The sequence below is a fragment of the Zophobas morio genome, unplaced genomic scaffold (genome assembly GCF_036711695.1).
Source record: "Zophobas morio isolate AGI-343-1 ecotype UQ-CSIRO unplaced genomic scaffold, CSIRO_AGI_Zmor_V1 ptg000011l, whole genome shotgun sequence".
NCBI classification, from domain to species: domain Eukaryota; kingdom Metazoa; phylum Arthropoda; class Insecta; order Coleoptera; family Tenebrionidae; genus Zophobas; species Zophobas morio.
Window position 1 is genome coordinate 14,648,592 of NW_026972116.1, and position 24,124 is coordinate 14,672,715.

The window sequence follows — 24,124 nt, forward strand, 5'->3', positions numbered from 1 at the left end:
CAAGATCTGTTGGTTGTGGTAATCCACGGGCACAAAATTAACTAAACGTTGATTAAATTTGGTCCAACGAACAGCAAATAAAGTAATTATAAATTTTATTAATAATTCTTACACAAGCGTAACCACAAAATTTTAATTTACACATAAAATGATATTTTTGCTGAAAAGGGTTTAACAGATCTGAAAAAAAATATTCGTTACAGTAAAAATTTAGATGAGGTAGAATAATTTATTACGTCCTTAACTCATTAACAACACAAGTACTATATGCTGTTAGTAACAAAAACCTGACCAGTCATTTTCTAAAATATACACAAATTAACTAGTTTGGCCCTCGGAGAATACCCAGAACTTGAAGTTTAGGTGCAGTTTCAACCGCAGCAGCAAACTGCTTGTAATCACAACAATACACAAAACCACGTCCAAAGTCTGACCAAGACGCAGCTCCCCATCCGAATTCCTTACAAATATCCTTACACAATATATCCTTAGTTTCTAGGCCTCCAATAAACGGGTTATTCAAATTAACAAACACAATAGCATCTTTACTTTGTGTCGAATATACAATTTTCCACACAAACTTAGCCACTGGTAATTTCCTACCAGAAACAAGAAAAATTTCAACATCTTGACCCTTAGCATCAGGAACAGTCAAAACCCCATACGTCCCTGTTATTACCATGAAGCTTTTCTTAACACCATCTGCAAACTTTCGAACAAGGTATTCAATCTTCTTCCAGTTAGCCGCATTAATCGCCTGCCATTGCGGACTCACGTTTATATAGTAGTGAGTCGTGAATTGCGTAGCCGCAAAAAGGAAATCCGCATCCGGCGACAGGTGTCCGCGTACCAGATAAGACTTTTTGTTAATGTACTCTTCAGCGAGTAAAGCTGATTTTAATAATTTACTGAAAGTAGCTTTTTGGAACGTTTGTTTATACGCGATGGAAACGGAAACAGCAGAACCTTCAGGACTGAAACCGGGGCGATAACTCGATTTGGAAGCGTCTGAAAACGACGAAAATCAAAATATTGTCTTGGAAAACTCAGACAACTTACGTTTAATGTCTTGCCCGTGTAGTGAGTGTTTCGTGTACAAGGTTTGTCCTGCGGAGGCGTCGTAGCAGACTTCGATCACTTTAATGAAGAGCCCCGGAGATATAGGATAACCAATTTTGTAAATGTGACCCTTATTGCCTCCACATTTTTTCGTAGTCTTGGATACCGTCCCCCTGACTATCTTCTTGCAGTGGAAATCGCCGAGGAAATGGGTGAAATTCACGTCGTGGTTTCCCATGCGGAGAATGCTGCCTTGCACACATTGTGCTTGCGTCATGTTTGACTGAACTAAGGAGAAAACAGCAAGACATGTCGTAAAAACTAATTCGAAAAAAGCAAATAAAAGTCAATTCAAATACTATGAAGCCACAGCTTTGGAAGTCAATAAGTAACAGGTAGATAGATGTCAAACAACTATTTTTTTTTTTTCAAATTTTTAATTAAACTGCTACTGTGACCTAGGAATCGTGCATGCAGAGTAAATCTACTGCTCAAAACAGTTGCCTTGTTGAAAAAATGTCTTAAAATACGCACAGTCACCAACCAATGTTTGGGTTTTAACTCCTTATATGAGTGGTCATTAATATGTAGTTAGACTAAAATCGAAGTTGCCTTTCTTAAACAAATGTTTAACAGTACTTCCCTTGATTAAATTTTAAGCACTGTTGTCGTACACTCATTGAATTCATTTATCTCTTAAAGAGAACTAATCTTCAGCGTCTGCCAAGAAAATGGGAAACTGCATGATGGTATTAATAAAACAGACAGTTTAAACGGACCGGATGTGAAACCATTCGTAACTTCCAGAACCCTAAGCATTATCATTGTTTTAATACTGTGATTTTTACAATTTATAAACATTAGGATTTTGTCTATCATCACTTGAACGTCTTTTTTTACTACTGTAAATATTTTAACGCCATTCTTTTACATTTATTTTTGAACCGTCTTTTGCGCACTTTATTTGTAATTTAATCGTGAATTTTAGAACATGTATAACCATAACTCATACAGTTGAAGCAATCCATAAACAACTACAAATTAACATATACCAAAAGTTCTACCAAAAACAATATAAGTTAGATTTAATTTTTAAATTCAAATGTCGTAAAATATATGTGCAGTGCATCTTTTTTACAAGCGACCATAGGATCCCATGTTAAATTTTAGACCTCATGTTAAATTTTGTTACGGTGAAAACCAAGAAATTTTTTTGCAATGAAAATAGACTTAGCCTTCTACTTTCAATTCCGCTACCACTTTTTGCCGCAGATTATTAATTTGTGCTTATCATTTTTGACAACACAATTTTAATTTAATCATTAAAATGCCTTTACCGGTTTCTGTCTATTAAATGCCTGTTTACATTTATAAAAGTTGTCTGCCATAACTGTATCCTGTATGTAAAATCGGTAGGGTAATATATTACCTTACCGAAATGTCAACTGTCAACATTTGTCAAGGAATTGAAAGCAATGAATGTGAAAAGCAATAAATGTAAGTAACTTTACCGGTTTTATTTAAACTATTTAATGCTTGACTGACTGCATTTTTAACATTTTAATCAGTCATAAAGTTTAGCATAGAGACATTTTAGGTGAGAGATTGAGATTTCTTGACAGTTGACATATAAGTTGGCAGCAAATTAAGACTACAAAATGCGCTGAAATTCCTACGCTGTCACTGTCTCTGTTACTATGAGCGACATGGAATTCTGGGCAGCATGTTCTTGTCATTTCAAAAAATGTCAATGTAGCGTCAATATCATTGATATTTTGTCAGTGTCAAAATGACAAATACGTCAAACATTAAAAGCGTGGTTATGAGTAGCTAAGGTCTGGTTTAGAAATCTTGACAATTGTACGCCACCTCTGCCAAGTTCTTCATGTCCCCGATGGTACAAATGTAAAACTACTGAAGTTCCATTACTGAGGTTGCGTTTTTTCCTTAATATGTGTAGTCATCTTTTCACCACAAGACACTTAAAACATGTTTAAAATGATAAATTTGTATAGGGAAATATCGATTTTGCAATTACGCTCCGCCCCTCGGTCTGACAACCATAGAAAAATTCATAAGGATTGAGATCGAGACGGATGGGTGGGGCTTCTGTTTTGGTTTTTTTTTAATTAACACATCTAGGGCCGGTTTATAGAAAAGCGAATTAAATATTTAATCCTCGATTAATTTAGCACAGGATTCAAATGAGGAATATAAGCCCGTTGCCTATGAACAGACCTCAATTAAAAGTTAATCGCGAATTAACATTAATTTCGCATTCTATGAACCGGGTCTTAGTTTTCTTTGTATAACACGATTACTTAAGAACAATTTCACATGGTAGTTTCTGGTAGAAAAGTAAGTATTTTACAATTAAGCTCCTCCCCTCGGTTTGCGACGAATAAAAAAAATCATCAGAATTGAGCTGGGCGGGTGGGCGGGGCTTATAATTTGCCTTTTTTTTTAAATATACATAGCCGTTTTTCACATCAAGAAACTTAGAACATGGTTAAAATGGTACATTTTTGCAAGAAAATATGGATTTTGTAATTACCTATGGGTCGGAACCTAATTGCAAAATCGATATTTCTTTATACAAATTTTCCAGTTTAAACATGTTTTAAGTTTCATGTTGTGAAAATAAGTCTACACATATTGAAACAAAAAGGCAAAATGTAAGCCCATCCACCCGCCCTATCTCATTTCTGATGTTTTTTTTTATTCACCGTGAACCAAGGGGACGGAGCTTAACTATAAAATACTCATTTCTTTACAAGAAATTAAAAACATGTTTTTAAGTATTGTGTTGTTCAAAGAATACTATGTATATTAAAAAAAAAAGGCAAAAAAATAAACCCCGCCCACCAACCCCATCTCAATTGTGATGATTTTTTTTATTCTTAGAAACTTAAAATGCGTTTAAAATGGTAATTTTTTTATAAGAAAATGCGCCAACGAATGAAAACTTCATTACTATTTAGATCAGGGCCGATGTGGGTGGGGTTTAATCTTTGGCTTTAATTTTTTCTTAATATATGTACATAGTATTCTTTGAATAACACGATACTAAAAAACATTATTTAAATGGTCATTTCTTGTAGAAGATAATAAGGGTTTTGCAATTAAATTCCTTTGGCTCTCGACGATCAAAAAAAAACATCACAATTAAGACAGGCCGGGTGGGGGGGGCTTATATTTTGCCTTTTTTCTTAATATATTTTCAGAACGAGAAACTTAAAACATTCATACAACAAACATAAAATTCTTGTAGACAGAATCTTGAACTGACAACAAATGAAAAATTCATCACATTTGAGAATTGAGATCGGGGCGCTATGGGTGGGGCCTAATCTTTGGTGGGGTGGGGCTACATTTTGCCTTATTTTTTTCTTAATATGTGTAGCCTTATTTCGACAACAAGAAAAAAGTAATCCTCCACTTTTTTTCTACAACCCCTTTAAATGCGGCAAAAGTTGACCATCAACGGCAACTTGGCAACGGTTTTAGGAGATATTTCAAGTAATTTTCAGGAGAATCAAAGGTATAATAATAATCGACATCGTTTTCTGTTATTAAGAGACATTTTTGTAGCAAAAAACATCAACTCGATGGAATTCATTTTCGTATCGTAAAGTTATGGCTCCTAAACGAAACTCACTACAAAAATTCTCGAGTAACGTAAAACTTATTTTTCATGGCGCTTGAGATTAGATTCATTTTGAAATTTCAAATTTCGCGCGGATGGTACACTTTTCTTCGCGTAGATATTTAGTGACTTTTCTGTAACTCAATCTCTCACCGTACGTAGTATACACACTATATAGACAAACAAAATTTTGGTAGTTCAGATATTTTACATCACTCAAAAAAAAACTAGCAATGAAAGCACACTAAAGTCTTGACAAACTCGTCTCTTTAGAATAACAAATTCGAAGGAAATTCAGTTGATCATAGTTATATTCTTCTCGTCCTGTGCGCACTAATGTCAGTAAAAATAAAAATTACAGAATTATTCACCTGGTCAAACGTATTGCTAAAGCAGTACTTATCATAATAGCTATTTATTTCCAAATATTAACAATTTAAACTTGGTGACAAACTGTGTACGCTCCTACAAATAAGTTCCACAGTATTCAAGCATTACATTATAACATAATTTATAACATGCTAATAACAAATATGTGTGGCATTCGATAAAATTAATTTAGATAACTTGGCAAAGTTTGATAAAACCATTATGGGTCTAAAATTCTTAATCACCAACTTTAACACTTCATCAATAAACTGCGTAATAAATAATATTGAAATACTTAATTAAAAGTAAAATATGAATATTTCGACTATTTTCATCTGCACGGATATCTGCACGTTTTTAACGCTAAATGAAGAATGTAAGGAAAAAGTCCTGAAAACAATTGGATAGGTACGTTGTCAGAAAATGTACTAAATATAACTGGAGTTCTACACAACTTTTAAAACGTCGTTATGATTATAGCACATCTTTCATAACACAATTTTTAAACACATTTTTACTGTTTATAAACCGTATTTTATATGCGCAATCGGGCTAAAGGCCAATTTCAATTTTACCAGTTTTTTGCAAAATATTCGAAGAACTTTCGAAACAAATAAACCAAAGCGCTCTGGAATAGCAGCCAACATGGATACATGGAAGGCAAATCGACAATAACAACTTTGGTAAAGGTACATACCAGAGGCGATAGACAGAAAGGAATGTACTATGCTAACGACACTATTTTTACGGTATACTACGGTTTTCGAGGGAAGCAACTGGAAACGTTAGGATCATCCTTGAAGAACAAATTTACAAGAAGTATAGTGGAGTAGCACATAATCGGGAAGCAAACAATTAAATAAAGGTGTTCCGCAAGATTCTATTATAGGGCCCCTTGTCTTTACAATATTTATTAATGATTTAGTTAAGGTTCCACATACTTCCTTTATGACCAAACTACAGCGTTGGTAACAAAATTTAGCATAACAGCTGCAGAAAAAATCCATTAAGTTGCTGGGAGTGCCCTTGGAGCTAATGAGCTGAAGTAGAACACTCATCTTGTACATCTGACCGAGAAATGTTTTACTTCCACTTTCTGCGTTAGAAAAAACAAAACCTCGGAGGGGGTTAGGTTTTTAAACAAAGACAAGCAATGCAGTTGACTTTTATGACAATTATATTAAAGTGATCAATTTAAGATCGATAATCCCAATTTTTCAAAAATCAAAAAGAGATATATGTATTGCATTCACGAAATGTTTACACCCCAGCAAGCCATGGAGATCTAGTAAGTTGGTTGGTAATTAACCTTAATATCCTAAAGTTTCGTGAGAAGAACTGATATTCTTTATATCTACTTGGGTAGTCAGCTATTTAAGGTTATGAATTCTTTCAGAAGCCTAACCACTGATGTTAAATATCATCAAAAATCATTATTATACCAAGTAACAAAAGAAAAACACTCCAAATGACTAAAAATATTTGAGTTCAAATTCCAATTTTCAAAATATCTTAAAATTTACCATATTTCATTTTGGCGTTGCAATAAAACCATAAGAAGCTTGTGGAGGTCAAAATTAACAAAATAACTTTGGTGATTATCGAATTTGCTCGAAAATTGCAATTTTTTTTCCAGAAGTTACAAAATTTAACTTTGCACGAAGTTGTCGAAAAATTAACAAAAAATTATGACAGATGATTTTCGACGTTCAGCACAACAGTTTCCGATGGTCCAGACCAAGATTGCAGACGAAAACGAAAATCGAAAAATTCTACACCAATCGAAGCATTTTTGTTAAATGAATTATCCAACGCGACTACGGAAAAATTGGATAGCCAGAAAAGGGTAAATATTGAATCCAAATTCGACAAGAAGATTTGTTTCGAAATATTCGGGTTTAAAGTCAAATTGTTAAATATCTTAAAATGCACCTTACTTAATTTCCTCAATTCTGGAAAAATGGTATTCCTATCAGTTTTTCCAGAAATTTTCCAAGTAATAAATCCCTAAAAACCCACAGCAGGCCGAAGTTAAAAAAAGAAAGATTTTTGCGTGCTTCTTATAATATTTCAAGGGCGAGGGAAGTTCTGTCGAAATAACTTTCGGGCATTTTTTAAATACAAAGTCATCAAAAATTTCAGCTGGTTTTCTTCTGCCAGAAGATGACTCAATAAGATTTCGTATTTGGTCATTACAAAGATATTTTGAAAACAAACAGCTACGAGGTCTTTGTAAATTACAGACAATATCTTAGTCATTCTTAAGCTTATTTTCTCCGGTCTTAAGTCAGGCCAATCTTTAATTTTCGCCTACATTATTTTTAGATCGTCAAAAAATTAAAACAAAATTTTGGAAGTTAGGCAATCATTTCAACTTACCTTCGAAAATTCCGTTATGAAAAATCCGTCAATCATATGAGCTTAGGTTACTTATGGTTAAGATTGTTACCACCATCAGTGAAAAGTTTGATCAAGTTTAAGTAAGACCAACTAAACGACAATTTAGAAAGGCAAGGCAGACGACATTATATTTCAAAAACAGTGTTGTATCTTGTTTTTTTTATTGTCACTTATACAGGTGAACTCATAAGTGACTGAGGTCTCATAATTTCATTTTAAAAATAAGTATTGCGATTAGACCGGAAAAAACGAATCTAATCATAAATAAAAATTAGTAACAAATATTTAACACAATTATGTCAAAATCTTCAGGAAATGTGCGTATTACAAACTATGCTCAAGGACACAAGATTTTTAATTTAACCTCAAGTCAATGTGGTAACAATTTATGTTGACAGTACCATGTCACTTATCTGTCAAGTTGAATCATCATATCCTAAAAATTGTATCGAAATATCCTTGATGACACAAGAAATTAGGGAACAATTGTAACACCACATGACATTTTTTTTTGCAGGACATCAATATCTCACTTCATGATAATGTTCCTTTAAATTTAATTGAATGACACTAATATTTTTCTTATGAATTATGAGTGTCGAAAATTTTTAAGTAAAAACAAACAATATTATTTAAAATTAGTTTATCGTGACCACTAAAAATTAACAACTGTGAAAACAATAAACGGTTTTATGACCCTAAAATGTTTTCTGACATATGACACCACACTTACCTCATCAGTCCTGTCATACAAAAAAAAGTTAATATCGCTCATAAATTTTAGAACATTTCAGATTTTTCTGCAGTGTCACTCCAAAAGTTATAAATCCTGCTTTACTTACATCCGATTAAATAATTCTTGGGATCTGGACAGGCCACTGTTATCTTCTCCCAACTGCCCAGCTCGACTCGACCATTATTGGGCACCACTAAAGACATGTCCTTTTGCAATAAAATCGGCGCATTCCTCTCACTTTGGCCATGCACCGAAAAGGAACAACCTGCAAAAAGCACCGCTCGGTTGCCGCAATCAAGAACCTGAATTCTTTTACCTTTCTGACGTGCCACCAGTGCGTGTACGAAGTACGCTAGAAAAACACAACCGGCTATGAATAACTTCATTTTGTAACTGTACAAATCAGCCATCGGTAGATGTGGTCAGTCATGATAAGTTAATCACCTCGTACGGCAAGCTTCTAATCATGCTGCGGTTGGACCTGAAAAATTTCGTTGTGAAAGGTGGGATTTTTAGGATCGACATTTTATCACTCCAAACTGATATTTTATCAAATTCGCATGAGGATGCAGAGCCGTCGTGATTTGACAAGAATACCTTGGTTAAGCGAGGGTTCACTCTACTCAATCTAGTTCCCGCGTAGGAGACTATAAAACCATAAAACGCGATTTATAGGTTTATTGCTGCTGCTTCTCATTTGCGAGGCTACAAAATGTAAGCTTTTACACCTCTTCTTATGAAGAGGCGAGGGTTGCTTCATAAAGCTTTATCTGTGCACGTTTCACGTATTACATAACAATTTTTATAACTCTCCATTTTTATATGCATAACAATTAGGCTCGCAATACTCGTAACACCTTTACGCATTTGTATGCATTAAATTTATAACGGGGCTAAAACGGATTCAGATTCTGGTTTAAATATTTGTGTATTAATAATCAAGAGAGGGTTTATCAAGCTTACAGAAATGTGGTAATCATTTCGACCAACCTAATTCTCAAAACTGAAAAATATTTATGAACAGCACAGCAAAATTAAGTTAAATTAAATAAAGTTAAAAAAATATATATTCAGAGAACTTAAACATTCTTACTTCCCGACGGTAAGTTTAGGAAATATTGCAACAATTTTATAAAATAACATACTCCTGTACTTGTGGTTTATGACTACACTTTGATTTTTTAACCTACATTGTTACTTGTTGTACTGTAGGCCTTTTAAATAGAAATAGGCTTTATTTTAAAAATGTAGATATCGATTACACACATTGTTCCAACAATACAGTAAAAACTATAACAAACTTTAACATAACAACATCAATGTTTTTGTTGACTCAATGGTCAATTAGTAACAGAACTAATTAGGGACACTTGTATGTGACTCAGTCATTGACTATAATGTTGACTTCCTACAAAGGTAAATGCCGGAATAATTATAGCGATTTGTTAATTCCACACTAAACATTCCTTGTGCTTTTCAAACTTATACATATTTTAAAGTAGACGTCTCCATGTAACCACATATTTCCTAGTTCTGTAGTTTCCCAGTAGTAGATATAATATACATGTTGTTCTACATTTTAGGGCGCAAACTTCTTTCGAAGGAGTAAAATTATTTTTTACTTTTACGGAAGGAATTTGTAATAAACTTTAACAAAATGTTTCGTACCTAGATAATATTTATTTTTTTATAACTGACAAACACCATGCACAAACAGGGAGAACATGATCAAATTTTTAGTTTAACTTTAATTGTGCTTTAAGTAATAAAAAGGAGGTAGTAAAAACAATTGTGTGTACCTCTTCAGCATATAGTCACGTCCTTCGCTTGTGTGATTTATTATCCTCGCTTGCTCTCGGGCTTAAAGATGACCTGTGAGAGTACATGATACACTTTGCTCCCTTGATAATCAAATAACTTATTCAAAATGGCATAGTTTTATTTTTCTATTTGTGCAGTAGACATTTTCTAGTAAATCCTATTTGGTTAAAATTTCGTTCCGTGAAAATACCATAATGAATGTGGACAAAGCCAAAAACTGGGGTTAACGCGAAAGATGTTGCTGCCCGCAGAATTTTTTGATGACTGGTATAAGTCCCATGAGATTATTGTTATTTATCTCGGAATGACTGAAGCTCCAGTATAAAAAACGGCATGATTTTTATATTCTGAGGAAAGTGCAAGCAACGTAGAAATTTGTTTTCTGCTGGTGTTAATTAAAACCAATGTGATAACAGCTCCTGGGAACAAATTATAACATCTGGCGAACCGTGGATCTCATATTTTAAACCCCTAAAGTAAACTTTGGCTAAAGTATAGAATGGTAAAAATAAAGCATACAATATGTTCTCCGTCAAAAATTCCGTGGGCGAAGCTTTCTAATAAGGTGGTAAAATAATTGTCACAGGACGCTAATAGTTTAACAATTTACTACTGAAATATTCACAGATGCCTAGAATTCTACCTTTAAAAAAATCACTACAGGAACCAATATATTATTGTGTAATAAATATCGAAAGTTGCATCTTACACGCAGTGTTGAAGTTGTATCAACACGAACGTGTCAGAGCACTTTCGCACGTGTTGCACACTATACTTTTTCTGCGCCTACATTCTTTGAGTTAAATAAAAAATATAGACATTTTTTTTATTATTATTTGTAGATTTGATCGACAGCTAGGTCATTAGACAATATTTAATACAATTTAATTACAGTTTTTATTGTTGTATTATATAGGCTTTATTTATGATTTGCGTAGTAATTACAATTTAAAACAACGCCATTATGTGATAAAACAAAAATCGAAAGTCACTTAATTCGTCATCTTCAAACAAGGCAAACTATGGCGAAAGTACTAGTTTCGGTAGTGGACATAAAACCATTTAAACGACCTAGAACAGATCAGAAAACTACATTTAAAATAAGTAAAAATGTAAACGTATAGCTGATGGAAAATTAAAGTCACAGACACTCAATAAATTGAGCTTTTCTGCACGCATAGCTTTTTCACACTCGACCTTTCTTTCCTATATCAAAAAATTATTCTTAGTTTTCTCTTGTAGGTAAACTATTGGCCTGTTATTACTTAAAATTTCAGCTTTACGTTACCATTCTGCAAATTTTATTATAATCCAAATTGAAACTCTAAACAACAGAGAAAATTTCTAAGTCGAGGAACGACAAAATAAAAAATTCCAAGTTCCTTAGAACGGTGATTTTTATTCCATAGCTACAAGAAATACCAGTTACCACAACAAAAAATGCTTCATTCATGGTATTTAGTAAAGAGACGAGGAGTTTTGTACATCTCAAAATTGCTGAACAAGTTGATACTCCAAATTTTAAAAGTATTGAAATTTAGTGGTTCATAATACAAATAGGCTTAGTTGCATAAAACTTTTAGATTTTATTGTCAAAACCATCAAAATAACTATGACATGCCTTTTAAATTTGTTGATGTCAAACTTTATTATGCTTACAGCCAATTTTTTGTACTGAAGATGTTTCGAGACTGTTCCATTCTTTCTTCCTATTATCTTAGTTAGGATGTGATCAAGACATATATTAAATAATAACGGGGATAGGATACAACCTTGCTTAACGCCTTTTTTTATTTCGTAGACCGTGTTATCGTACATCATTTACAGTAGGCGTATAATTTCTTGGGGAATGCCCCTAATTGATAGAATTCTCCATAGTACTTTATAAGTCCAAAGTTTTCGTAAAATCAATAAAATCATTATCAGTTTTTGATTTCTCACTTTGATTTCCTGTATTATGAATTATGATTCTTGCCATCGCTATCTAATCTATGCAAGATTTTCCAGATCTGAACCCTGGCTGGTCTTGCCTTAAGTAACTGTCCATCTTAAGATCTTGTTCTCTTGTTCCACTCGAAAGCTCTTCTTCTTCACATATACTTATTAATACGGGTTATATTTTTTCTGTAGTTTTTTCTACGTTTGTTTTCCTTGATGTCCACTTGATATTGTGATTCTTGTTCGCCTCTACTTGTATTTATTTTATTTTGTTTGTCTTTTAGAAGTTCTTGTTAAAATTCCTACCATCGTTTTGCCTGTTCTTCCGCCGTTAAAAGTAGTCCTTCTTTACTACATAGTGGTTTGTTGTTTTTTTATTTCTTATCAGTTTAGACATTTAGACTGGTGTTGTCTAGAATTAACTGTCCGTCTTACCAGTCCATGCCCGTTTATAGTCCATACCCTTTTCTTCGCCATTTTATTCCTTTATTGGCTTATAGATCTTCTTTTTACTTTGCATTCTTTTTTTTTTATATCCTTATATTTCTTTTGCTGATTGATGTATTCGCCTTCTCATGTTTTCAAGTTCTAGTTTCTTTTCTCTTTGTTCTAATCGATTTTCCCATTCTTCTCTAATTTTATCGTCGTGTAGATTTTGTAGATTGAATTTTTATTTTTTAATACGCTCAGTAGACTTCCTCTCCCTTGGTTGCTCAACAACTCAACATTATACGATCAGTCTGGTTCTGGGTCCGTTAGCCATGTGAAACCCATGTTATGTTACTTCATGGTATATTTATGTGCGAATATTGTTTCCCCTATAATTAAATACTCTTCTAGCCAAAGTTCTGTTAGTCTTTTTCCTTCGTTCTTCCGCTACATATTTGTACAAAACTTTTTCAATGCCTTTATTGGTTTCATTTCATTTGCCTCGAAATCACCTATCATTATAATTTTGGGTACTATTTCGGATAACTGTTGGTAAAAGCCGTCTTTGATATTGCTATGAACGTACGAAGTAAAGCCATGGTCCGCTCCGGTACGGCGTCTACGGTTTTCTAGTACGTTGCCGCGATGACCGGTGACTCATCATCGCCGACGTCGGATAAGAAAAACCTAGACGCGGTTCACCGGAAGTCTCGAAGCAGCGATTTCGAACTCTCCAGAAAGAACGCGTGGTTGTTTAAATAAGTACAACTCAAATTGAGTTGGAATTATTCAGTGTTACATTTTTGCTGTATAGATCATGTGATTTTATATTATTGAGAAATAAATTGTTGAGTGTAACCCACGTCCACTCTAACATCCATAATTTGTAACAAGATTATATGGTGGGTGCGTCCATCGAATGTCAGGTCCCATTTCCATTGTGTTTTAGTTTCGTGGTCGAGTAAGATCCACACCTCACCTTGTTTTTCTAGACTTTTACTCGGTTTGTTTTTTCGTGTTCTCCGTTGACTAGTTGCTCTACCTTTCTTTTCAATTGTATAGATGGTTTCTTCAACCATATTGTTCTACTGAATTTTTAAATTCGACTTGTTTGGTTTCCACTGTGTCTGTCCCATTCTTCTCGTTCCATTTCTACTTCCCAAGCGTAAGCAAAGGAAGTATTGTAATCGAGTCCGGCGGACGACTCTCTACTTTTACATTTTCTCGACCTTTCATGAGCCCTAGAGGACGAAGAAATAGCTCTCCCGTTTCCGGCTGTCTGTCCGTCTGTCTGTCCGTCTGTCTGCCCGCCTGTCTGTCCGTCTGTCTGTCCGTCTGTCTGTCGGTCCATGTGTCTGTCCGTCTGTCTGCCGTCTCGGATTTTTATTAGACAGATAATCTCTGGGCCAATTGTTGTCAAATTTTGTATTTATATCAGGAATATCATGTAGATAGTAAAACACTAACCAAAATTTATCTCATCATCCCCACCACTAATGTGATGACGTCACTTCAAAATTGTAGATAGCAAATGGGTTTTAAATTGTATAAAATAGCATAGTCCTACACATGTAGTTTATGAGAATTGAGGTTTTATCCGAAACGTCCAGATTTTTGGAAAAAAAAAAAATAAAATTATGAAACAACATTTTGCAATTTAACTTGGAATCTGCAAAACTGAATGCTTTGAAATCTCGCAGATGGTTTACAGTTATGATAGGCATGATAAATTTTTTATCGAAATATATTTACTGACCCCCTCCGAAAAATTGATGACGCCAGCTCAAAAGTTTGCTAAATAAATCCTATCTACAATGTACAAAATATGATGAGTCTATACTTGTAATTTACCTTTCCATTCATATTTGTTGAATTTGCATATACAGGGTGACTAAAAAAAATTAATGAATGCATGAATTTATTTTATTGATTTAATCAGGAACTACAAAACGGAATACTTTGAAATCTTGGAGGTGTTTTAAAGTTATCATACGCATGGTAAATTTTTGATCAAAATGTATTTGTTCACCCCCCTAAAAAATTGATGACGCCACCCCAAAATTTTGCTGAAAAAATCGTAAATGGGCAAAGTATGATGAGTCTATACTTGTGATTTATCACTGCATTAATATTTTGAGATTTGCTTATACGGGATGTCTGAAAAAAAATTGAGTTAATTTATTTTAAGAATGTAAAACCTTCTCGGGGCCCTGACTGTCTTGTTTTAAGAATGTGAAACCTTCTCGGGGGTCCCAACTGTCGTTATTTAAAGAAGGTGAAGCCTTCTCGAGGGCCCCAAGTGTCATTTTTTAAGAATATTAAATCTCATCGCGGCTGCCAACTTTCTTTTTTTCTATTACACTGTGACTAATACTTTTTATATGGTTTATATGATTTTTACCCTATAGAGGTTATCACGAAAAACTAAAATTCCGCAAAATCAAATTTTTTGACTTTTTCGAATAGCAGTATTTGTTGGACTGTACTTCAGGTGCGAGGGAAGTTCTGTCGAAATCACTTTTGACCAATTTTTTATGGAGGTTAGCGTTTTTTCATTAATTTTCTATTCCTCTCATTTCTATCACGGTCTGTTCTTTTGTATTTTTTACGTCTGCTCTTGTCACTATTCTAATTCTTGTCTTTCTTCTAATTTTTTGATTCCGCATCCGTGACCATTAAATATTAATTTATCGTTTCTTGTATAGACCAAGTCGCCTGATCGAGGTCGTGATTGTTCTGCTTGGAACATGTATAGAATCAAGTCATTCCTTATCTTTCTTTCTTTTTTGTTTAACTCCTATTTTCATAGGTCTTTCTTTATCGTATTCTTCCTTTCATATTCTGGGTATGAAATCTATCTCGTTACTATCCATCTGCACTTCTAATTTCCTCGCAATAGTATTAAATTTTTGCATTAGTGTGTCAATTGTTTCATTTGTTCTTTCATTTATCCATAGTTTTTTTGTGCTCATTTCTTTTTCAAGTATTTCAGTTCTTGTTTCCTTTTGTTTTATATTATATTATTCTTTTTTATTTCGCCCTTTTTTTGTAATTTAATCAACTAAAGTAAATTACCTCGTAGCTATCCCGGAATCCATTTTGGGATTTGTCCAGTGTGTTTAGCAAGAAATCGGAATATTTTAAATACTGCTTAGTCTTTGTATGTTTGGTTGCCTATTTTCCTCTGGTTACGAAAACAGTAATTTCCCTCCTCTATGACTTACAGGTAATTGATACTTTGTCTGCTTTTAGTTTGACATAGGTACTTGGGTTCGTTCTCCTTCTTTTTTTTCCTATTTACTTGTTTTTTTTTTTTTCAAAATAAATTCAAACAACTTATTCCTTGAATATTTCCTTCTGACAAATTCTCTTTCGTCTCATCAAATTTGTGATCTCCTCGCGTCTCCAAGTATCGAAATAACCTAAAAGCGTAGTAAATTTGAAATTGGTTTTACCACTATAAACTCCAATTCACACACCTGCATAACGTAATAAATCCTTTTTTTTTTCTTGAGAAATTGATGTATCTCTTCTTTGCAACATTTTAGCCACTTTAATATCAAAAGGTAAATTTTTTCCTCCAAATCACTCATTTTTGCACTTGCACAACAAATTTCTGTCACCAAAACGTTTGCGACAAACGTAGACAAATTAATAACTACGATTACTAAACTAACCGCCCCATTATCTTTTCATGAATGCAGTTTTGAAAATGTAATTAAAAACACAAAAAATGTATATTAAGTATTTAGGAAAGTAGATAAAACGTTGTACAATATTTGTATTGTATTGTTTTTATACGGTACTCGATAAATTATATTTTCATCGCGTGTCGGAAAATTATAAGATTTGAGAAATTAATCCAGGTAACAACGAACGTAAAACCAAATTTTTAAATATGAATGGAGATCGGCGAAAATTACAAATTCACTAAAGCTTGTGTAAGCAAACATTGTTTCACTTTTTAACTTGCAGCTACTCACTGTATGTGAAATAAACGTGGCAACTTAATAATAGATTTTAACTTCATTTTCTACTTCAGTTGTTACCCAGATTACACCTCAGACCGAACAGTAGTAAATGTTGTCTCTGTCGAATCTTTGTCTGACACAAAAGCCAACCTAATACAAGACGTTTACATAAATTGGTTAGTCATTTCAAGAAGACAGATACAAAAGACAATTTAATTTGTTGATAAGAAAGACATTAGTATTTAGACATAGCTTAATTTGGCGTAAATAAAGATAAATGTGAATAACATTGCCACGACAAAAGATGTTGAATATACGGTGCATAAAAAGCATTGAAAACAAGTTGAAATGTGCTTCACACTTTTCAACGTCCTTCCGCATCTCTCTATTTAAAACAGCTGAAAGAGCTATTGAAATTTGAAAAAATCACTTAGCTAATTGTTTGAAATTCTTCTGGAAGTTTATTGTTAATAATTCCTCCTCCAATCCCGAAAATTTCTCCCTAATTGTAATTACCGTGCGTCTATTCAGGACGTCATTCCACAAGCCGACTTGCAATCGACATGATGGTGCCGAGATTGCTCTTCTATCAAGCCTCAAGTGCAAGTTCGTCTCGTGATTTTCTTCCTCATAGAGCAATTCCGTCCATGAATTGACTCGTCTGTTGCGGAGTTTCGTTATTTCTTGCGGAGCAACACATTGTTCGTCTCTATCCTGCAGCGTCCATTGTCTGGCTGTTCCTCTCGCTCCCTCAACGAGATGATTTTTGCTAGGGAATGGCTACGGAGATGATTTTTGCCGGGTCGTGTCCCTTGGGCTCCCCTACGCCGGACCCCTTTCGGACGCCGGCCCCCATCCCTCTCCCTCTTGCGAGATCGCGAGGTGCGTGACTCGGACTTCTCTGTCGCAAGAGGTGATCTAGTGCACTCTGCCTCTCATAACTTCATCCGACCCGATCATGGCTCACCAGGGACTCTATGACAAATGTATCCTTCCGCCAACTTCAAATTAGTTCCGGCCGTATAGAGTGATACGGATAGGCGGACCGCCGAAACCATATTGCACACGTAATATAACAAATAACGTCAACTGTCTTCCGAACGAATATCTATTTGCTTTTCAAGGAAACGGGGCCGTAACTCATAATACGCCGAAATAACATTCGATTTACATCTTTAGCGCCGAACGGCTGGGCTGGGGCAAACAGGCCTACAGGAGAAGCTGTTCTCGGAAACCAAGACTACTAACATCGTACGAATATCAAACTTGTGTTGCACCTGAATTTAACACGGTTTTCATTAAAGATTTTTGGTGTTTTTAAAAATTTGCAGCTAGTTTATTTTCCAAAGTTTGTAGCAGGCGATTAACATAATTTATAATTGAGTTATCCTTGGAATTCAAGCCGCATGTCTTCTCTGAAATGATATGCTGTGTCTCAGGTTACGTCTTAGAAATTTTTTAACAAAATTAATTTTAATTATCGATAATTTTGTAAACCTGATATGAATATGTAAATAGAAACAGATTTTTAACAATGACTTAAATTTTACGTGAATTTATTAATCAATCTCACTGTGAGTTTAACGACTGCCATCCAATCTTACATCTTTACATTAAAAATAATTCTTTTCAGAAATTTATTTGTGCATTCACTTAAAAGTAATATTTCCATTGGAACAGTGTGACAGTGCTCGATTCAAACGGCTTGGGATGAATTCAGGGAATAATTTCCCAACAATATATCGATTATGCCCATTTTTGCAACTCATTACAATGATGTGTGACAAAGTTCTGAGAAACTTCGTCTCTACAAATAGTACAAATAAAGGAGAGAAGTGGCAGGTCGAAAGATAAAAAAATTCCACAAAATATTGAAAATGTTAGACAGATAATGGAGTAAACCCCCTACAAGATCCATACGACATTTAGCCTGTTTTCCCGCAAGAGTTGACTAATCTTTGGACCCATTTGACCGGCTGTTGAAGAAAACCTTTTTTACAAACAAAACCAGGTTTCATTTGAGCGGCTAGATTAATTCTCACATTATAACAATATAGAGCATCGAAAATCCGCATGTTTAAATTGGTGTTTGGGCCGCAATTAGTCAACGACGGATAGTAGGATAGCGTCTTTTTTGACAAACTTTATACCATTTGACGATGATGAAATGGACTACAGCCCATTCAACTAGGACCACAATAGCAAGTTTTAACAGCCGAATCTTTACATCATTCAGAAAATATCTGGTCGCCGAGATCTTGTGATCTTACTCATGCAGACTTTTTTATGACCCTATTTAAAGAACGCTATTTATCGAATACCTGCCAACAATTTGGAGGAATTAAGGTTGAGAATAACAGCAGAAATTAAGTGATCGATGAATTTAAACGAAACGTTCAACTAAATGCTTACTGTAATTTAATTTAATTTAATTTAATTAAGAAAATTAATTTATGTTGTACACATTTTCCGTGTAAATTCACACTGATTTTATTAAAAATTTTATTACAAATTGTCCGCCACTTTTTCTTTTACGTTTGTTATTTTTTGATATTTATCAGTGGCGTACGGAATCGTTTCCAAGAATGACTCGACAAATTATGTTGCTCGCCTGATGTTTAATTTAGTATTAGAATATATGTTTTAGGGATGAGCAAGAAAGTTACTGGACGACGCGAAGTGGAGTTGCTGTAGAGGGCTATTTCCCTAGACCCCTTTAACGTCGCTACCCGTAATGTGACCGATGGTCGCCATAAACAGTGGCCAGTGTAGGCTTTTACATTTGAACCGCAACTCGGCTGTCGCACCTTCCATTCTAGGATTTAATGCTAAATCTGGACATTTCCAGTTAGATGCGCGGAAGAATTATGCGCTACTTTTCTTGTTTGAATAAAATTATAAAAATTATACAAAATATTTATTGTAGTTTTATTTTTGGTTTAGAAAAAGGATCCATTCGATGAATCGCTGGTTTCAGGTTTTCTAGACTACGGAAAAGTGGGTCTCCTGTTTCCGCCTGTCTGTCCACCGAGTATCCTGTGTCAATTCTTAATAGACAGACACGAAGCTACTGAATGGATCGTCAAATTTTATATGTACCTTAAGTTCGGAATATCGTGTAGATGGTAAAAGGCTAATCAACAATTTTCTAATGGTTCCCATCAACAATGAGATGACGCCATGTCCAAAATTTACAATAGTAATAATATTTAAATTTTATAAAAGAAGATACTCCTACACTTGTGGTTTATGAATCCGTCTTGAATTTTTACTCTAGACATCCTAATTTTTGGAAAAAAATTAAAATTGAATAACATACGTTCATCTTGGCCATTGAATGTGATAAATATAGAGGTTATCCACTAGAAACTTCGACTCTAAAAATTCAAGACCCAACCAGAAATACAATTTCAAAACCGTCTTTGATATTTCATACCACCTTAAACATACAACAAACAATTGACGATTATTTGCAAATTATCACTTACAACAACTATACATACACAGCGAAATATCAAAGAAAACAGGGTATTGTCAACGGCCTCTCTGGTATTGCGGACTCGATGGTGCATTGATACAAACGCATTATTCTAAGAAACCATAAACTCAGAACAGGAAGCGGAGACGGCCGACGGTCACCATTTACAATTGTTTCTGCTTGTTTTTGAATACAAAAAATATTTCTTGCCATTTTGTAACTACTAAAAAAAAAGGTTATTTACACCGCCTTAAGAACATACAATCCAACGAATTCAGCTTGTTGGAAACAATTATAAAATTAAAATAACCCTTATAATTTAAACGGACCTAACCCTTACATTTAATGGTCTGCTAAAGTACAAGTAAACCAGTCACAGTGTAAGAAAAAAAAGTGGATAAACTGGAGATCGAATCCAGGACCGTTCAGATGCAGGTAATTCGCTTGCCACTGAGCCGGGGCCCATGTTTTTTACGCTTAGTACTATCTATTTAAAGATCAACTTTACGACTAATAACAAACAAACTCAAGGCAAATGCATAAACCATAAACGTAGGAATATGTTATTTTATAAAATTTATATGGCATACATGCAATATTTCTAACATACATCTAAAATTTGATAACAATCGGTCTGGTAGTTCCGGAGATTATCTATCCAATAAAAATCAGTACGAACGAGAGACAGACGGAAACGGGAGACGTACTTTTTCATACTATAGAGGTCATTCTTAGCTTACGCTCGAATATGTGAATATTTTTTTAACAAACAATGATTAAGCTTTAACAGGACTAAATTTTAGATCATTAAAGCCAAATCTTTGTAAAAAAAATCGGACTCAATAGTTCAATCTTGTATGTTAAAACATTCAAAAACATTTCTATGCTTACGTATTCTAGCATATACATATCTAACAAAAAACAGAAGAAGTATGGTAATATCATTAAAGCAACTACAAAATCTAATTACAAAGCCCAGATTTTTTAGAGCTTCTGTGATTATGTTTCCAATACAGAAAAAAATAATATGACGTCGTAGATAATTCTTAAGCATTTACATAAATCACTGATGTCATAAATACAGTCGTTAGCTACCATCGCCCCTTTAGATTTATTTTTTTTATAATGTCGTTACTACAAACCACAAAAAGTAGAGGGCCCAAAATAAAACCTGGGGGAACGCTCAGGTTATAGAGAATTTATGGAAGAATATGACCGTGATGATTAAATACTTAAGTATACTGAACTCTTGATGACAAAAATAAGAATTAATTAACTGAACTAGATGACCTGATAAGCCAAAGTTGTGCAGCTTCACCAGCAAGAAATTGTCGAAAGCTTTCGAAAAACCCGTGTAGATTACGTCGACGAATATTATGAAGGGTGGACTCAAATACATTCGAGAAGCTACAAAGCAATGAGATAGGGCGAAAATATTTTTTGTAACATACTAGACTGGATAAGAAAACATGAAATTTAAAAGACAATAACGTATCATTAAAGATTATTTAAAAGATAGAAAGAAACAATAATTATTCTTGAAATCAGAAAAATATATAGTTTCGTTTTATCGCCTGTCTAGGGCTTCGTATGCAAATTAATTTACAAAAACTATATGACCGACTCTTCAGAGATTTTGTTGAGACATTGGAGAGAGTAAATTAAAGATTACAACCTATTAACTAAATTATTTTCATCTGTCCCTTCCGAAAATTTTAATCAAATCATTATAAAAATTATGTTGAAAAGTACCGTCTAAAATATTGCAGTGCTTGTTCTTCAGAAACACACACAAGTTTTTTTTTTGTATTTGTATAATTAGTGTCACATTCGACACATTTAATATAATATATTTATTTTCCTCACAATTTGACAACAACTATTAAATACACCCAGAGATGCAAGTACCTACTTTCAGATTTATAAACTACTGAATTTAGTATCAAATAGCAGTACCATTTTTTCTACTTTTCAGATTATAAGCACTCATTGTAAAACTGAAAATAATTTCACAATAGAAGTTTTTAAAAACAGTTTGCTTTGTAATATTGGAAAACTCATAACCTTGCTTATTTTAAAGTTATTTCAAAACAACCAAAGTACCCCAACTTCAATTTTAGCTACATCTTGTCCAATATGGTCCAGTAGGTCATGAAGTTTATTTTTAAATAACGATGCTGGCAGTGCAACTGCTTGACCCTTCATTTGACAGTTGTTTGACGGTAGCTGTCAATCCAAACAAGTAACGCGTTAGTGTTGCCAACGTTAAATTTCAATTCTTGCTAGACGAATTTTTTTCTCGAACAGATGACAAATACTTTTTGACCACTTTTTATAGTCACATCTATTATAAAATTATTTGTCCACTAATTATACCAACCCGTAAGTTATTATGGAAATTCCCAAACAAAATTTGTTGAAAGTCTTAACAAAGATTTTTCTTTACAATAATACAGGAATGAACTGGTATGTTGTTTTTATTTTAACAAAATTATATGCAAGCAAACGTGATTTCAAAGATTTGATTCTATATGAAACTGTAAAACGAATAAACGGAAAATTCCGTAAATCCAGCTATTTAGTATGGTAATAAAGTTAACTATTTATAATTTCTGCATTTTATTGTTCTTGTGCGAAACCAATGGCTGCCTATTGTGGAGGCTTACCAAGTCAATACGATTAAATAAAAAAAAGTAAATCTTGATTAGTTAATACAACAAATTTTAAAAATGCAAAAAAGAACTTACCGATTCAAGTAACGGACGATAATTAGACTAAATACATAATCATTTGTTGCGTATTTTTAGATTTAATTACACATGACACAAATAAAAATATATGCATGCGCCATCTAGTGGAAGCTAGCTCAACAACTTACGGTTCTCAACAGGATTTCTGTCGCTTTGTAAGAGCTCGACTGCTTGAAACTGCCGCAGAGTCCATTTTTACCGACTGAAAAGTGACGCAACTTCACAAGGATTCTTTCAAATTAATCTAGGATATTATATTGATTTCGCGCTAACGCAGTAATAAATGTACTCTGCCTTTTGAAAAAAAATCTATGGTAAAATAAAATGTTCAAGTGATTTTAATTCTGAATTTTGACAACTTCTTACTTTAAACTGTACTTATAGTTTATGAATCCGTCTTGTTTTTTTTAAATGATCTTTTTCTTTTCTAAAAAACTGTGTAATAACATGAGACCAATTTTTTTATTACAGATTGTTACTTTTAAAACTAAAGAGTCTAATTTGGGTAAGTTTGTGGCATCCAAATAGCAGACACTAAAACGTTTTCTGCTTATTCATTCAACTGCAATTCTTCGAGACCCATATCAATAATATGCATCAAATTTAACCAATCCTCACGTCATAGATTCAACATATCGGTCTAATCCATCAGATAAACATGTTTAAGACTCATGTAACAACATTGGCAAATTAACGTTTGTCTTGATCTATTTTGTAACTCGGAAAGTTTTCGATTATACGATCATTTCATAAGGTGATATTTATTCACACATAATTTAAAGTGTGATAATTAATTGTACACAGATTTTGCAGTTAGGATGCTTTGCCTTAACTTAACTCTTTAGCATCCTTTAGAGATACAAATAAAAGTTAACAACATTTTTGGACATAGCTTGAAACTCCATTGTGTTAAAACGTGACAATCAATTACCTATTTGTTGAAAAACCAAAACATAAAGGCACTAGTAGGTGACATTTTATAATTTTGACAATTACTATTGTTACTGATGATAAACAAAGAGTGAAAATTGGGAGTGTTGGAATATTACTACCATAAACAATGTTTTAAAATCACAAAATATCTTAAAACCGATACACACAATACAATTTATAGTGAACCAAGAGGTATAAGGTTATATGGCCATCATAAAAGTAGTTGACCGCAAATAAATACCCCCTTTGTGTGGTTCGCACTAAGCTTACCGGTTGGCAATAAATCATCTTCTAAACATTTCTTGCTCATATTTAACAGGGCCGGCTTTCAAAGCGAGTGGTTATTTCGGAACCCTCAGCGGCTACAGGTACTAAAGATATAGTGGAGTGGTGGATTTTCATATTTAGTGAAAGCCGCCCCTGAACGAAACCACAAGACCCGGTCGAGCTGCAGTGGACACGTTATTTACGACCCTAAAACCTTTTCTATTGTAAACAACTTAACTTCGACACAATGGGATGATTTTATGATGGCCATATAACCTTATAACTCTTGGTTCACTATAAAAGTAGCTACAGTAAAGATATCAGGGC

At 33.7% G+C, this 24,124-nt stretch overlaps 1 protein-coding gene across 1 annotated transcript; it reads right to left on the reverse strand.

Moving 5' to 3' along the window:
- Window positions 1–215: 215 nt before the first annotated feature.
- LOC135127016 (uncharacterized) lies at window positions 216–22,676 on the reverse strand. The gene is made up of 5 exons (XM_064053308.1): window positions 22,595–22,676; window positions 8,527–8,691; window positions 8,317–8,475; window positions 1,060–1,347; window positions 216–1,008 (listed from the first exon to the last, which is right to left on the reverse strand). Exons 2-5 carry the CDS (start codon window positions 8,618–8,620, stop codon window positions 323–325), a joined length of 1,227 nt encoding a protein of 408 aa, XP_063909378.1. The 5' UTR covers window positions 8,621–8,691; window positions 22,595–22,676; the 3' UTR covers window positions 216–322.
- Window positions 22,677–24,124: the final 1,448 nt, after the last annotated feature.

Coding starts and splice junctions, on each gene's coding strand:
- LOC135127016 (XM_064053308.1), bottom strand. CDS start 8,620: ATGGCTGATTTGTACAGTTACAAAATGAAGTTATTCATAGCCGGTTGT. Junction 8,476..8,526: donor ACTGGTGGCACGTCAGAAAG/GTAAAAGAATTC, acceptor TGCTTTTTGCAG/GTTGTTCCTTTTCGGTGCAT. Junction 1,348..8,316: donor CAAGAATTATTTAATCGGAT/GTAAGTAAAGCA, acceptor TTTTCTCCTTAG/TTCAGTCAAACATGACGCAA.